The sequence below is a fragment of the Lactuca virosa genome, chromosome 4 (genome assembly GCF_052849685.1).
Source record: "Lactuca virosa cultivar CGN04683 chromosome 4, Lactuca_virosa_CGN04683_v6, whole genome shotgun sequence".
Lineage (NCBI taxonomy): Eukaryota > Viridiplantae > Streptophyta > Magnoliopsida > Asterales > Asteraceae > Lactuca > Lactuca virosa.
The window spans coordinates 474,421,055-474,440,016 of NC_136429.1; the positions used below are offsets into that span (position 1 = coordinate 474,421,055).

Genomic DNA, 18,962 nt, shown 5'->3' on the forward strand with positions numbered 1-18,962 from the left:
CAAAATTGACCGAACCAGATTCTTGCAAAATATCTTGATAATATTCTCGAGTTTTATATGAATCAACATAAAAGGTTTTCCCTTGACCAAAGAGATGATTTGTGAGAATATGAAAACCTTGATGTAACTTATGGATTTGAAAATCTTCAAGAATTTGAACTCTTAAGAAATTTGGATTAAGAACATAAGGAGTTTTTGTAGAAGAGCTAGGAGTAACAGATTTTTGAATTTGAGGAGTGATAGGTTTTACAAAAGGGTTTATCGTGTTTATTGAAGTAACTTTTGGAGTAACAAGTTTTGACTGAAGGATATTAGAATAAAGTTGTGAATTCTTAGAAGTAGGAGTTAAAGGAGAAAAACGATTTTGATTTTGAAATGGAACAAGCTTTTGAGAGACGGGCTTCTTGTCATCATGTTTGGAAGAGGACGACGAACTCATTTTCCCTGCAAAAATTCTCGAGAAAGAAAGTCAGGAAGCGAATTATTTTCTCTTTTTATAAATTCTATTTCGAAATCAAAGTTACCTAAGAGGGCTTTCCATCGAGCAAAAATTTGCTTGGAAATAATATTTTTCACATCTTTTTCTAAAATAGTTTTTGCTGATTGACAATCTATTCTTAATAAAATTTTTCATAAATAAATCATCTTCAAAATTTTTAATACATAAAACAATGCTTAAAATTTCTTTTTTGACAGTTGAATAATTTTTTTGTGTATCATTCCATGCACCAGAGTAATATCGAACCAATTGTTCCTCTTTTGAGTTAACAAATTTTTGTTTTAGAATTCCTCCGAATCCAATATCACTAGCATCGGTTTCAATTATGATATTGGCATTGGGATGAGGTAAATTTAAACATGGCAAAGTAGGAACCTTTTGTTTTATATATTTAATTATATATGTATGTTTTTGAGTCCATGGTTCATGATTATCTTTTAATCTATTATAAAGTGGTTTACATATAATCCCTAAATCTTTGAAAAAATCATGGATATAATTTAAGCATCCTAAAAATCTTTGAAGTTGCCTTTTATCTTTAATTTCATCAGGAAATTTAGTAGAAAATTGCAAGCTTCTTGTAATAGGTCTAATAGTGTTTTTGACAATATCATGTCCTAAAAAACGAATTTCATTTTTAAATAAATGCATTTTTGCTGCAGAGACAGCTAAACCATTTTGATAAATTAAATCATGAAATTGATTTAAATGTTTGAAATGTTGATCAATTGATTTTGAAAAAATTAGGACATCGTCAATATAAGCAATAGCAAAACTACTTATAGGAGTTATGATATCATTCATAATATTTTGGAATTCAGAAGGGGCATTTTTTAATCCAAAAGGCATTACATTCCATTCAAAATGCCCGAAGGGAACATTTAAACCAGTTTTGTATTTATCTTCCTTATGAAGTTGTATTTGCTAAAATCCTGATTTCATATCAAACTTTGAAAATATGTTTGAATCATAAAGTTTTTTTTAGCAAATTTCGTTTATTAGGAATAGGATAACGAATCCATTCTAAAACTTTGTTTAAAGGTTTATAATTGATAACTAATCTTGGTGATCCTCTTTCTAATTCTGCGGCATTCATAACATAAAATGCTGAACAAGACCATGGTGATTTAGAAGGTCTTATGAGTTTTTTATTTATTAAATCTTGAATTTCATTTTTACAATGACTTTCTAGTTCATTATTCATGTGAATGGCTCTAGATTTTGAAGGAATATCCTTTTCATCAAAAAAATTTATATACGGTAATTTTACAATATGTTGTTTTCTATTCCAAAAGGCATTAGGAATATTAGAACATACATTTTTTTCAAATTTTAATTTTAAACCTATTATTTTATTTTGAATATTATTATCATTTAATTGACTAGTTATTCGAACATTATTTATTTCGTTAATAAGATATTTGGCTTGTTGTGTTTTATAATTAAGGACATTAATCGTTGAATATAGAGGAGGTTTACAAAATTTAAATATAATTTCTTTTCCAAAAACATTGGTTCTTATACCATCATCATGAACCATAAAAGGATATAGTTTTGTAATGAAAGATGTTCCTAGAATTAAAGGAGAAGAGAGATCTTTTACTAAAATTAGTTAAGTTTTATAACAGTAATCTTGGTTATTACAAATATGAACATCGGAAACTTTATAATTTACAATTAATTTTGTACCTCCGGCACCAGTAAGTCTAGATGCAGTTTTTTCATAGAATTGTGTAGGAAAAATTCGTTCTTGAATACAATTCATATCAGCACCACTATCAATTAAAGCAGTTAAGTTGATTTTAAAATTATCTTTGACTAAAGTAATTTGAGTGTTCCATTTTTGAGAAACTTGATTATTTATAATTTTACCAATAGTTACATTATCAATTTTATTTTCTTCTTCGTTATTAATTTCTATATTTTTGTTTTTAAAAGTAGAAGGTTTTTCTTTTTCTAAAATTAAAATTTTATTTTTTTATTTCTTTTATTTCTTGTTTTACTATTTTTAATTCTTCTTGAAGTTCTTGCATAGAAATTGGCTTCGCTTCAGTAAATCTTTCATATATATTTTTTAAATTAAAATTTTCATTATTAGCAGGAGTTATGTTATTAGTTTTATTAAGCATCTGCTTTATTAATAATTCTTGGATATTTTTATCTTTTATAGAATCAAGAGAGTTTAAAAGATCTTTATCATCTTGTGAAAGAACGTTAATAAAACTACTAGTAATTACATTGATTAAATTATTACAATGACATTTACCAATACATTCGCAAATATCAGAATCTTCTGAACTTGAAGTAGTATTTTCGAGAATATTTAAATCATTTGTTTGAAAATCAGAAATACTTTCATCGGAATCTGAATCAGTATTTAAAATAATTTTTCTTATTTGTTCTTTTAAATCATCAGAAATATTTAACTCATTTATTTTTGTCTTAGCATAACAATTATTAGCTGTATGACCATTACGCCCACATTTATGACAAATAATAATATCTTTTGATTTTCTTTTAGATTTTTTATAATTTGGTCTATAAAGTTTTTTAGATTTTGAAGCATAATCTTGGCATTTTTATAACTTTCTGGAAGATTATATTTCCTTTTCCTGAAATATTTTGAAGATCTTTTCTTATATACTTTAGATTTTGAAGTAGACGGACCATTCAAGGGCTGATAACCATATTGTTGGCAAAAATTTCCCAATTCATTTTTACTGTTAATTCTATCTTTTTTGAGCTTTTCCTTAAACCTAAGATCAGCACAAACTGCTAATCCCTCTTTATTAATGTAGTTTATTAAATCTCCATAAGTTACATTTTGATAAGGGATGATATTATTAAAATTTTCTCTTAATTTTTGTCTAACTCTTTCTGCAAAGAGTTTTGGAAGGCCAGCAATAAAACGTTCTTTATAATAAGAGTCTTTACAATCAGGTCTTGAAAAAACTTTAACAAGATAATTATCTTTATACCATCTAAAATCAGTAAGTTTTCTGCAATGTAAATTCATTAAAATTTCTGAAGTTTTTTCTTGAAAAGTAGTAGGATCTCCTACAAAGTTTTTGATAATAGCAAAAATTAAAGTGTTAACCATATCATCTTCAAACGTTTGTATTTGTTGATTATTTTCTTGTTTTATAATAGTTTTCTTAGCAGATAAAATATAATCTTTTTCTTCTTGTGAAATATAGAAATCTTACCATCCTTTAAGACTGCCAGTAAAACCAGAAGTAATAATATTAACAATTTGAAGTTGAGTATTATTATGATCTTTATAAGCATTAGCAGCCATAGTCATTTCTTGTACAATATTCATAATTTGATGTTCAGAATGACCATCAATATTCCATTCATAAACAGAATTACCATCATATTGAGAACGATCAAATTGAAAAGTTCGTTCTTCAAGTTGAACATCTGGAAGAGAGGGTCTATTCCAATAATTTTTTATGGTTGGTTTTGGATTCTTTCCGAAAGTGCTTCGCTTTGATTGATGAATTTTATTAAGATTTGAAAAGTCATTAGTGAGTTGACTAATATCATCATTTGAATTAATAAATTGTTGAGCAAGAGTTTCAAAATTTGTTTCACTATTAATATCACTATTTTCAGATTCATCATTTGTAAGAGTATTAATATTGTTAGTGTTTGAGATATGAAGTTTTGAAAGTCTTTTTTCTAATTCGTTAATTAAATCCGTATTTCCTAGATTAAAATTACCATCGATTTGACAAGGAACAAAACTTATTTTACTAGTGCTTGCCATATCTTGCTTATTAACATTTTTATCTTTGAAATGTTTTTCTTCAATTTTAACTAAATGCTCGGTAATATTAGATAAGGTTTCGTTTGCATAATTATTTTGGTAAATAATTTTTTGAAGACCCTTTTCAGTAGTTAATTGATTTGGGGCTTTAACTAAAGGAGTCGCAATAAACATATCGTTAATAATAATTTCTCCTTTTGGTGGAAAATTAGCAATAATTTCTTTATTAGAAATAATATCTTTATATTTTTTCTCTAAAATGGGAGTGATAGAATCATTTTTAAATGAGTAATTTATTTTATGTTTAGGGGCATAAATTAATTCAAACCATTGAAAAAAAGGAGAATGAATTTTATTTGATAAAACATAATCTTCCCAAAGGCCTAAATGGAGAAATCTTAAGTAGTATGAAAAATTTTCTTCGTGCCAAGCTCTTTTTTTATTATTGTAATCTTTATAATACTCAATATTTTTTAAGTAATCAAAGTCAACTTGATATTCTAAATTCGAGAAATTCATTTTAACAGGTTGTTTTTGTTAGGATTGAAGAAATATGTTTTATTGACTCTAAATTATGACTTCGTGATTTTTCGTATTTTTTTTATTCCTATCGTTAGCCTAGAAATTTTTTCTATTTGTTTATTATATTTATTAGTATATGGAAGTATTTGTATAAATTATAATCTTCATGAGTTCTAGTTTCCTCTAAATGTTAAATGGTTTTGCATATATTAGAATTTATCTTCCAATGTCTTTTTAACATATTAGCCCAAAGCTTATTATTTTTTGAACAATTAATTTGTACTTTAGAACTCATATTTGTTGTTTAAAATTTTGAAGTTCATCAATAAAATCTGATTTAGTAGGACTAGGAAGACTATTTTCACTATTTTGATCATCTTGATATAATGGTTTGGGAATAGAATTAGTATAGTCAACAGTTTTTAGTTTTAAAGATCTTGACTTTGATAACGAAGATTTTGAAGAGCCTGTTTCTGGGATAAAAGAAGTTGATAATCTGGATGATGAAATCTTTAAGGAAGAAAAATTTATATCTACTGAACCATCATTATATTCTATAATATTTGAGATTTATTTTGAAGAGTCTAGTGGTTTTGGATCGATAACATTTTGTAAGTTCCAATTACATGATTGAGTTATGTCAGACCATTTTAATCTTTTTGGTGTGTGAACTTTGGTATGGTTAGTATTTGCTTCAAAAATAATTGTTTCATTTTTAGGACTTGATAAACGTGTTTTTGGTTCAAGTGTAGTTGTCATAGTTTTGTGACAAACACGATAAATTATTGCTAAAGACTTTGTATCATCTTTGAATTCTAAATTTTTTGTTTCTACAGTTAACACTAAAGTATCTAAAATATTTTTATCAAATAATCCTACAGAAAAATTTGGATAACAATTGAAATAAATAGGTCCGTTAGCAATATTTGTTTCAGCCATAGCTAAAATAGAATTTTGAAAATCTTTATGTCTCTTGTCTCTTAAAATAAGGAGAACAGGGGCATCTATTCCAAGTCTAAATAGAGGCTTGATAGCAATTTGGACTAAACCAACATGTAAAAATTTATATTTTATTCTATGCTCTAGAATAGATCGTGATGATAACAAATGTAAATTATGTTGGTTTTGACCAATAGACAAAGTTTGTTCTGTCATTTTAATAAAATAACCTTGAAAATAGTCAAAAGTTCATATTCTATATATTGTATTAACATTAGTTTTAGGTATTGTCCAATTATTCAAACTTTGTTCTATGCTATTAACGGTTTCTTCAATAGAATTTATTTGATTATCATAATCATGTTCATTGTCGATATTTTTACCAGGAATATATTTTTTGGATAGTATGCTTGAAAATTTACTCATATTTAATTAATTTTGCTTTAATATTCTATAAGAAAACTTACTTGTTTTAATATCGATGAACAGAGGCGAATCGTCCCGACGATGATTGTGGTCCGGCACCGCGACTTACGTCCTTATCTGCGCGTTTTACGCTAATCCAACCAATCACTGGTCTTATCTCTGAATCATATATATATATATATATATATATATATATATATATATATATATATATATATATATATATATATATATATATATATATATATATATATATATACACTTATGTGGAGGATATTAGAGATTAGTTGAGTTATTTATAGATACAATGAGAAAATGATATATATATATATATATATATATATATATATATATATATATATATATATATATATATATATATATATATATATATATATATAGGTTTAGGTTCTATGGAAAACAAAAAACCCTAAAAATCATTAAATGCATAAAAAAAATACTTAGAGATCACAAAACTTTTTTTTGAATTTTTTTATCAAAAAATCGTAACTTTTAGGTCAAAATCGTTGAAAAAAATTTTTGAAATTTTTTTTTTTACAAAAATTGATTTTTTTTTTCAGCGAAATTGTAAAAAATGCTGCGATTTTTTGATAAAAAAAATTCAAAAAAAAGTTTTGTGATGTCTTGGTATTTTTTTTATGTATTTTTATGATTTTTAGGGTTTTTTTGTTTTCCAAATAACCCTTCCCTATATATATATATATATATATATATATATATATATATATATATATATATATATATATATATATATATATATATATATATATATAAATGGGGAATAAAGATCAAATTTAAACACCAAATTTCGTATTCCCACAATGCGACTACATTTTTGTTTTGTTTTCGTTATATTTTAATTATTAAATCAAGTGAACCCAATGATTTTTGTAAACTATGTGATTGGTTAGCAATGTTATAAAATAAGTGATGCAAAATAAGCACAATCAAACAATCATGCGAACATCACATTATAAAATGAAATCATGAAAGATGAAAAAACCATTATGAACGGCCACTACTTAATGAACGATTACATTGTTGATAAAAGTTTAAGAAGAAAGAAGAAAAAAGGATGTAGGAATGAATAAAATAAGACATCCTGATAACTGTAATATTACTGTTATATTTCTGTTGTTATACTTAACCATAGTTAGTTTAGTAGTTTGGTTAATCAGATAACAGTCTACTTAATTATTGTTGTTAGTTTGTTAGGTGCATGTAGCAAGATGTGCGTAGTATAATCTGTAATATAAAAGTTCTTTTCATGTAAGAAATTCAACAGAATGAATACAATGAACTTTTCTTCCATTCCTTTTTCTCTAATAATCTTCTAGAAGAAACTGATATGTTAGCTGCAAAACAAGTCAATTATCCAATTAATCTTGGGAAAATACCGGCAATAGTAAAAAAATAGGGGTATTTTCAAAAAATAGACACAAAAAATTGGATTTCCGGATATAGACATATATTCCGCGGACGTGGAGGTAGATCCGCGGAGCTCCGCGCAATCTACTGTAGCTCCGCGGAATGGCAAAATCGTAAATAAATGAGTGTATTAAAAAAAAAACCCTCAAGATCTATTACGCGGAGCTACCTCCGAGGAATGAACTCATTCCGCGGAAGTAGCTCCGAGGAATAGATCTTCAGTTTTTTTTTTTTTTTATTTATTTTTTTTTCACATCGATTCTTCGAGGTTTATATTCATTCCTCAACTAATTATTTTCAAGCAAAGATTATCATACTATCATAATCATTTTCTTGAAAATAATTAGTTGTGGAATTAATATAAACCCCGAAGAAACGATGTGAAAAAAAAAAATTCTAAAGATCCATTCCGTGGAGCTACAGTACATTCCACGGAGCTCCGCGGAGCTATCTCCGCGGAATGCATGTCTATACCTGGAAATGTCCATTTTCATGTCTAAATTTTGAAATTACCCCCAATTTTTTTACTATTGCCGGTATTTTCCCATTAATCTTGCTTGTAAAGCATCAAATTTCAATGGAGCGCCTTTATCGGATCCTTCTCAATACCGATGATTAATTAGACGATTAATGTACTTACCCATCACAAGACCAGATATTACATATGCAGTAAATAGGTAAAGTCAATTTGTTACAGCTCCACGGTTACCTCATCTTCAAGCTGTCAATCATCTTCTAAAGTTTCTCTAGCTCAATCCATTGTTTTTTTTTCCTCCGAACCTTCCTTGAAGAGCACAACTTTTTCTAATTCAAACTAGGCAGGATGCTCTGATACTAGAAGATTCGTTTATGGTTTTTGTGTTTTTCTAGGAGAATCAATGATTTCTTGGAAATCAAAAAAACAATCCACTATTTCAAGATCTTCCAATGAAGTTGAGTACCGGGCCATTGCTATTGCTACAACTGAGATTGTTTGGATTCATCATTTGTTAAGCAATTTTGACATTCATATTCATGAACCTACTTTGGTTTTTTGTGATAATGAATCGGCAATCAAGCTCGCATCCAATCCAACCTTTCATGAGCGTAAGAAACAGATCGAACTTGATTGTCATTTTATTCGCGATAAAATTTTGGATAATACAATCAAGCTCATGCCTATACTCACAACTCACAACTCACAAATTGGCTGACATTTTTACAAAGCCATTACCTCGACATAAGATGTTACTTATAATGACCAAGATGGCTTTGAAAAACATTTTCCAAAGTCCATCTTAAGTGGGGATATTACTGTTATATTCCTGCTATTATACTCGACCATAGTTAGTTTAGTAGTTTGGTTATTAGTTAATTTAATTATTGTTGTTAGTTTGTTAGGTGCATAATAACTAGATTTGTGTAGAATAAGCTGTAATATAAAAGTTCTTTTTCGTGTACCAAAATACAATGATCTTTTCTTCCATTCCCTTCTGATGATATGTAATAATGAAATTTGGACACCCTTTTTAGTCGATTTCAAATTATAGACAAATTTTATTATTTTATAGATAAAATGTAAGTATCTAACTCTTTTTATAAAATTTAAATACATGTAATTTATGTTTTTTTGAATATGTGTTCATGTAATCGTGTTTACGTGAATATTACACTTTTGTTTATATAATAGCACGTTTTATTGACGTATGAAGATGCTTTTTGATGTGGATAACAACCTACAATGTTGGAGAAAAATCACCTATTTACCCATTGGATGATAAGAACTTATTGCGAAAAGAAAGTGATAAACAAAATTACAGCATCGAATATTTTATGATGCACTGCTGCAGGGACTGGTAGTGGAAAACGCTAAAAAATAAGGGGTTTTGATGTAAAATAATAAAACCAACAAGACACAGACAGGAGTTGTACTATGTTGTCAAGGATACTAGCTGTCACTCCCGGCGTGTGGCTGAAACTGCCGCGGGAGCTTCCACCTTCCAACGCCGACCACTTCCCAGTTATAAATATCGCACCGAGGCACCACTTTATCCGTTCTCCATAAAAAAATGGATAATCCCTTCATCAATATCGACGACGAGAATTCCGCCATTGTTTCAGCACTCCGGTATGTCATTTCCGGCGGCAACGGCGCCGCTACAAGCAATGGTGTGATGGGAAATTCTCGAAGTCAGCCGTCGCCGGTGGTGCAGGAAGTCTGTAGCGAATGTGAAATGCGAGTCCCGGATCAATGTTTGGGTTGTCAAATGTTCACCGGCGGTGGTGTAGAAGAGTTGGGAAAGAGAACGAAGAAGGCTTACAGAGGAGTTCGTCTCCGGCCGTCGAGGAAATGGGCGGCGGAGATAATGGTTCCGGGGACGAAAGAGCGGAAGTGGTTGGGGACTTTCGAGACTGCAGAAGAGGCCGCCAGAGCTTACGACGTCGCCAACATTCACTATAGAGGAAAGTCAGCGAAGATCAATTTTCCGGTGGAGGAGTATAGTGAATCAATTTGCAGCGATAACAATTCCTCAGAGCTTAAAAATCATAACGCGATTTAGCCAGGAAGCTATAGGTTAAATATGATTGGTATTAGAAAGTGACAGAGAAACCGAAATCCAACAACTCATCTGAAAAAAAGTGGTTGGGTTATTGGTGTTTTAAATAACTTAGTTCTGGGGTATTTTTTTAACGGCCAGAAAATGTTTGAGATTTTATTTAGGGCGAGTATTTGCTTATTATAATTTGGCATTTTTAACAAGTAGTTTTTAGAGTTTAAACATACATATTAAAAGTAAAAATGTTAAATAAATTTTGATAAGTTAGTTCTAACATATCTAAAATAATTAACTTATAACTTATTTAAATCAATTTATTCTAATTATTAGGTTTAAACCTATAGAAACAACCGTTGACATAGAAAAACACTATTAATAATTTGAAATCGTAATGACTAATCAAAACACAAAGACTAATGACACAAAATGACAGTTTTTCTTTTTATTTAAATGTAATATTACAATAAATGGTCACCTACTTTGTGATGTTAATCTTTAATAGGAACCAACTTTGTAGATATAGGTTGTGATAGGAACTTGTTTTATTTTTTGTTATTTTTGCCTATTTAGTCTTTTTGTACATGAAATTTTTATGATAAATAGCAACCAACCAATTTTGTAGAAATAGGCTGATAGGAGTGAATACCAACATGGAAATTAGATGGTTAAAGAGCACAGAAAAGTGATAAGTGTTCTTAAAGTTATTTATTATAAAAAAGATTAACACATAATGTTTGTAGTATGCAAAAAGTTGAGAAAAAAAATAGTAAATTTAATAAAAAGTATTACGTAAAAGAAAAAGACATGAAACAAATTAAAACATTTGTAAATGGTCTACTTAATAATGCTTTTGAAGGGTTCTTGAAAAAAAAAAGATGAAATTAATATGAAAAGAAAATATTCCAGATAAATAATTAATAAAAATATTTAGGACAAATTAAATAAAAATATATATTATGAAGAAAAAAACACCAAAAAACTAAAAAATATAAGGCCAGGATAAGCAAATGAACTTTGGGCTTGCAACCATGAGTCCATACAATCTTCGAATTTTACACTATGAAATAGCAATGAGTTTCTATCCCAAAAATAGCATGATAGCCACAAGTTATTATTTCCAATAAGCTATTCAACTAATCAACTTGCAGGTAAATTAACCTTCATTATATTTTCTGGACCAAACTCATGGATACATTAACATGAAACATTTGGTCTACCTAGCCGTCAAATAATATGAAACAAATATATCTTTTGGTTGTGGGTCTATAAGGTATGTGAATGTGAATTACCATTGTAGTACCAATACCGTCAAGTTATATTCATATTTATGTGATCATAATTCAACTATTATGAATTGTTATAATTTGGTAAGATTCTATTTGGAAGTTTATAATAAAGGTAGATGCCACATATTTTCATAATATCCATTCACACAATCAATATTGAGGCAACCTGTAACGAAGGAAAACAAATCAATTTAAATCCCAATAATTAAAATTTGTAGCCACAAATGCAAAACCAATTAAAAATTTCCCATTTGATTGAATTGAAACTAATATAATGTAATTTTCTAAAAAGAAAAACTAACTTTCAAATGCAAAAACAACTTGAACTGACTTTGCTTATCCAACCTGATGCGGCCATATTCATGCATGGACTTGTAAATGAAAAGTTAAAAAAAAAATTTGTACCGCCAGGAAGGGGATTAAATGATCATCTCTTAAGAAAATGAATACCACAAAAACACAGAGATTACAACTTAAACAACTCTTTTATATTAAGAACCAGTTTGATACATCAACAACAATATGTAAACTCACTACAGGGAAAGATTATACAGAACTTTGAGAATGAATCACTCAACTAAAACTATGATCAAGAACAGATATAAAACCCTAATATGTTAAACTTAACATGAGAGCAAAGAGATGAACAAAGATATGAACGGTAAGTAAAGGTTCTCTCTCCAGCTTTTGACTTATATATCAAGTCATAAATTTCAGAAGTTACACTTTACACCTCACGTAACAAGAAGTTACACTGCACCCCTCCTATAATAACACCTACAACAAATAAAACTAAAAACAAAAATATACCAATAAAAATGTTAAGATAAATGTTAAGTTTTGAACATAGCTTCATTTTCCAACACCCCCTCTCAAACTTGATAATTTATCCTCATTTTTTGAAAAAGGATCTAACAAACAAAGTCTGTTAGACAGAAAATTATGTTGAGAACAAATTAACGACTTTGTTAATATATCCGTATTTTGATAATCAGAATCAATTTTAAAAATTTCCAGAATACCACTTATAACTTTTTCTCTTATAAAGTGTATATCCACTTCAAAGTGTTTTGTTTTTTCATGAAATACTGGATTTAAGACCAACTTATTTGTTGAGTCGTTATCACAGAATACACTAACAGGAGTCAACTTATCAATTTTGACATCTTTTAAAGATTTTAATATCCACAGAATTTCACAAGTTATAGTACCCAAAGCCTTATATTCAGATTCTGTTGAGGATCTGGACACAGTACTTTGCTTTTTTTACTTTTCCAAGACACAAGAGTATTTCCAAAATATACGAAATACCCTGTAACAGACCTATAAGTTGCAAGGCACATAGCCCAATCTGCATCCATAAACCCAACTAAACTCAAACAATCATTTTTCACAATTGAAACTCCTTTTCCAGGACTACCCTTCAAATACCTAAGCAATCGAAAAGCAATGTCTAAATGTGATCTTTTGGGTTTATGCATGTATTGACTAAGAATCTGGACAACATATGACATGTATGGTCGAGTAACAGTCAAATATATAAGCTTACCAATCAATTTTTGAAATTCACTTATGTTGCTCAAAAAATGATCATTTTTATCAATTCCTTCATGACTAATTACAAAATTAGCCTCCAAAGTTTTAACAGGTTACAGGAAAGCATGCCAAATTCATGTAACAACTCTAAACAATACTTCCTTTTATTTAAACAAACACCATTATTAATGTCAATTACTTCTATTCCAAGAAAGTATTTCAATTTACCTAAATCTTTAATAAGAAACTGAGATTTTAAAAAGGTTTTAACTTTATCAATTTCAAATTCACTATTTCCAGTAAGTATTATATCATCAACATAAACAAGCAATATGACAATAGAATCATTCTGACTTCTAACAATCAAAGAATAGTCGCTTATACTTTGTTGAAAACCAAAACTAAACAAGGATGAACAAAGCTTTTCATTCCACTTTCATGGAGCCTGTTTAAGTCCATATAAGGACTTTAATAGTTTACACGCCCTTGTATCTCCCTTAGAATGATATCCCCGTGGTAATGTCATAAAAACATCCTCATAGAGATCCCCATAAAGAAACGCATAGTTGATATCTAATTGATAAAGAGGCCAAGACTTATTAACAGCAAGAGTAATAATAACCCTAAATGTAACAATTTTTGCTACAATGGAGAAAGTCTCTTCATAGTCAACCCCCTCTTTTTTATTATAACCTTTGGCTACCAATCTAGCCTTATACCTTTCAATTTCTCCATTTGATTTATATTTATTTTAAAAACCCAACAACAACCGATTGGTTTTCTACCCTTAGGTAACTCAGTAATATCCAACATATGATTTCTATAAAGGGCCACCATTTCTTCATTTATTGCTTTGAACCAATTAGGCTCAAGAGAGGATTCATCAAATATTTGAGGTTCAATAGTCTTATTTAGATTAGAAACAAAACACTGATTGGTATTATCAACCAAGGAGTAATTAATAGTTTTTCAATCCCAAATTTATGTCTACCCTCTATAATATAGTCATTAAACCTAGTTGGCATACAAATTTCACTTCTAGACCTAGTGGACCTTAAATGAGGGGTATCTAATGTTTCAGGATTAGGTTGACTGTATTCCTCAGTTTGTCTAAATGAATCAGGAACAGTAGAGTCGGTCAAAGGACCAGATGCCCTGCTAGTATGGTTACTGACCTGACTTAAGTCAGGTCCTCCCAAGTTAGTAGTTGCCCTAGGTGCCTCGCCAGTATGTGAATGATCTAGACTAAGATTGGTCTCATCCAGATTATGGGATGCATCAAAATCACTAGGCTGACTAACAACTCTCAGGTCATTTAAGGTCTGATTGTGATCATAGGACTTATCAAAAACCTACTCATCATAGGAAAAAGGATCATTATGTTTAAAATTTTGAAAAGAACTACCATCAACAGAAGAAGAATTTATCTTGAAAGGAAAGACTTATTCATAGAACTTGACATCCCTGGATATAAAAATAGTATCAGAATCAAGACTCAAAATCTTATAACCCTTTTTCTAAGCAGAGAATCCAAGAAGTATACACTTCTCAACTCTCTTTGAAAACTTATAAAAAATATTAAGTTTAGTAGAAAAACACAAACATCCAAATATTCTAAGATTATCAAAAATAGGACCTTATATATATATATATATATATATATATATATATATGTATATATATATATATATGTATGTATATATATATATATATATATATATATATATATATATATATATATATATATATATATATATATATATATATATATAATGAGAAGAACCATTTAAAAGATATGTCGGAATTCTATTTATTAGAAAAAATAGAAGTTAAAATTGCATCTCCATAGATTTTCAAAGGAACTCCGGATTGAAACAACAAGGATCTAGCAACATTAAGTATATGTTTATGTTTCCTCTCCACAACACCATTTTGTTATGGAGTATGGATACATGAGGTCTGATGTATTATTCCGATTAACAGTAAGTAGAGTGACAGGTTGTAAAGAGTGTAGTACCTGTCATATTCGCACTAGCAGGTGCTTCATCCTTCACATAACTCTCATTAATGAGACGCAAGAACTTGTTATATTGCTCAACAGTTAAGTGTCTAACTTCAGACCCAACAGAACTCTGACTAGACTGAGAACACTCAGAAGAAGTAAGAGATGAGGAGTTAACAGAGAAATTTCTACTTTAATTGTTGGAATTAATATCATTTCGTGGTTTGAAGTCTTTAGGATAGCCAACAAGTTTATAACATTTATCAATAGAATGCCCTTTAATACCACAATGTTTATATGAAATATTTTGATTTCTTCCTTTTTTTATTACTTTTATTGTTATTATTAAAACATGTATTAAAAGCGGAAGCAATAGTTTTATTAACAAAGGAAGAACTAGACAAAGAACCACCTTTTTGATGTGATTCTTCATGAGACAAGAGAGAAAATGCAGGTTTAACATTAGGAAGGGGTTCCATTAAGAACATATGACTTTTAACTTTATTAAAAGACTAATCTAATCTACTTAGAAAATGAATTAACTTCATTAGCTTAGCATGATCATTAAGACTAGCAGATGCATCATAAGTGCAACCGGTGAGACTAGCTAGGCCATCAAATTCTTTCCAAAGAGAGTCCAATTTGTTAAAATAATCAGAGAGGGAGGACCCACTCTGAGTAAGAGAATTAATTTTTTGATGGACATTAACACCACAGACCCATCAGACTTACTATATGTTTATGATAACTCTTTCTAGATTTCCTCAACGATTTCAGAATAAGCATGACCCGCATAAAAGGACTCAAAATCCATGAACAAAATATTGCATTAGCTCATTCTCATTTTAATGACTTAACTGCATCATTAGTTTGTTTTATAACGGTACCATCTACAAACCCTACTTTATTACGAGCATTTACACACCCAAGCATAACACTTTTCCACATTTGATAATTTCCAGTACTAGTTAATTTAATTGTAACTAATGTAGTAACAACATTATCGGATGGATGTATATAAAGTGGATCATCAAAATCAATTACTTCGTTTTTATTAGAACTACTACTATCATCATTTGGACCAACCATTGTTTAAAAAAACAGGAATTAGTCAAGACTAAATGATCAAATGGTCACCACAATTGACAGGGATCAGTCAACCACTCATTCCAAAAACCAAAAAAAACAAAGAGATGCAGATAATAACTGGTGTACTCAAGACACAAGGATCTTCCACGACTATACTAAGAATAGAGGTAGAAGGGAACAAGAAGGATCTCAAAAAATATCCTTATATAGAGAAACGACTCGAGATCAGACTTTTCTCATCGAGGTTTAGAACAACTTATAGATTCCTCTTTTTTAGAGTTATTTCAGAACTTCTAGGTTCCGTTCTCTATTAGAATTAGATAGAATCTATCAGGATCAGATGAGACTTCTATAGTTGGAGAACTGAACAACCAGGACGATCAACCTGCAAAGCAAACAAGAACTCGTAGTAACTGAAATCTTAAACAAAAAAAGGCGTCAGAAAACCCTAAATTGACACAGATGATGTCATATCCAAGTATTTACACTCAGAGTCTTAGATTAACACAATAGGTGTCAATGGACAAAGAATCAATGGAAAACAAATGAAAAATAAAAAAACAAAGAAGGGATACGAACCCTAACCTTTAGAATCGCCGTCGTTCGAGACGAAAAACGATGATCAGAGCAACTTAATCAAAGGCATCGACCTTTGATACCATCTTAAGAAAATGAATACTAGAAAAACACAAAGATTACAACATAAACAACTCTTTTATATTAAGAACCAGTTTGATACATTCAACAACAATATGTAACCTTACTACAGGGAAAGATTATATGGAACTCTCAGATTGAATCACTCTAAAACTATGATCTAGAACATATAGAAAACCCTAATCTGTTAAACGGGAGCAAAGAGATGAACAAAGATATGAACGGTAAGTAAAGGTTCTGTCTCCAGCTTCTGACTTATATATCATGTCATGAATATCGGACGTTACACTTTACACCTCACGTAACAAGAAGTTACATTGCACCCCTCTTATAATAACACCTACAACAAATAAAACTAAAAACACAAATATATTAATATAAAGGTTAAGATAAATGTTAAGTTTGAACATATTATCAAAATATCTTCATTTTAGAACATCATCTGATGACAAACATTCATTAATAAATCCATTGCTAGAAAAAATAATATCAAGATGATTACAATTTCTTACCAATAATAGCAGTCTACTTATATTTCTAAAGAAAATGGAAGTATGTCGATACATTATGCGTAAAGTGTGTAAGAGGATTGCTAATATGGGTAGAAAGTCAAGTACATTGCCCAGATTGTCATCAAAAGTAAAGTATGTTGGTAATATAGGAAATAGCAACTTAATTTCATCATATTATGTAACGCCCACGTTTCTGGCTAAGCATTAAAAAGATGATGAAATAGTTAGGGTCAATAGTTGTAACCTATTTTGAAGTAATGAAGAAGAGTTATTTGAGTATTATGTGATTTATGTGATTTATGTGCAATATACGTGCTTACAACGATATAATAAATAATAATAAAAATATGCGTCAAAAATAGAATGAAGATTTGACCCATATCTTTAATGAAAGTTGAAGTAGTCATAACTAGGATTTCGGGGATATAAGGAACGCTGAAATCCGACTTATAACGAAGAAGTTATGACCCGTCGAAGTTTTGCGACAAAACCAGCACGACGCTGTGTATCGTAAAAAGCGAGTTTGCGATAAAATACTTTTTAGCCTTAGAGATCGAAAAAAAAGTCGTAGCATACGTTAACCGAGAACGTGCATATAGAGAACGTCCAAATCTGAATTTGTTAGAGAAAGTTATGATTTTTCTAAGATTTGGCATAACAGTATGCAGCCCGGAAATCGAATTTTAGATCGATCGATTTTTAACCGACACAATCTAAACGAGAATCGAAGATCTCGTTAATAGGATCTCAACAATATAAAGACAGACGAAAATGGACGTCGGATGACAAAGTTATAAATTTTTAACGGACTTTATCTATCTAAGTCTGTTAAAATATAACTTTAAAAATAAAGTCAAAGTTAGCCGATGGAGTCGAAATGAAAGTTGTAGATCACGTCGCTACCTACGCGTGGATATAAAGAACGTCGAAAACGGAGCTCGTATGCGAAAGTTACGGATATTCGAAGTTTATTAAATTATGGGATTAGGATGCGAGGGGACATGTGGCCAAATCCTGGCCTTCGTTTTCTCTGCACGGATTCGCATAAGATTTCGACACCTGGCCCTCGTACGCGCAGCGTACTCCGAGGCTACGCCCAGTATAGTCCGAGGATCCAGCCTATAAATAGGTGCGAGGATCACCTCATTTTTCACACCAATCTTATCCCACTCTCTCCCAATACCCCCAAACCCTCTCTTCCATTCCCTAGTACTTTCCAAGTGCTAGAGGCGAGTCACGGAGCGCCAGAAGGATCGGAGAAGAAGAGATTTCGGCTTAGAATTTATGCCCCTGCAGAGCCTGACTCCTAACTAAACTCCATTGTAAGTGAGTTATGCTTACCCTACTTTAAGTATAGCTTATGTTTAAGTTCATTATCGTTATTATAAACCTATAAACAATATATGAGCTAAGTATTATAAATACATAGTATTATTATAATACCTTTTAACTACTCGCGGTACGGGGAATCTGGTTTGAAGGGCCGTATAGGGTTGTTGGATTTTAGAATAGCTTTAATGCCAAAATGGTCCTGCCCTCCGGTGTTTCATGTCTGGCCCCTGTCTGTACATAGTAGTTGAAAAGTATTGTTTAACACTTATATAATACAAGAAAAAAAATATTACCTAGACTAATAATTACTCGCAATAAATATTAGACTAAGATCTAGAGATAATGATACTAGGCTTCGTCGAAGGGAAATAAAATTTTTAGAAGCGAAGCGCTGCCCGAGTTTG

General features: G+C 30.0%; 1 protein-coding gene across 1 annotated transcript; it reads left to right on the forward strand.

Moving 5' to 3' along the window:
• Positions 1–9,655: 9,655 nt before the first annotated feature.
• LOC145106855 (ethylene-responsive transcription factor ERF109-like) lies at positions 9,656–10,147 on the forward strand. Its single transcript, XM_079043782.1, has one exon. The coding sequence runs from the start codon at positions 9,656–9,658 to the stop codon at positions 10,145–10,147; it is 492 nt and encodes a 163-aa protein (XP_078899908.1).
• The last annotated feature ends 8,815 nt before the right edge of the window (positions 10,148–18,962 follow it).

What these genes read in the sequence shown, in the direction of transcription:
- LOC145106855 (XM_079043782.1), top strand. Translation starts at nt 9,656, where the DNA reads ATGGATAATCCCTTCATCAATATCGACGACGAGAATTCCGCCATTGTT.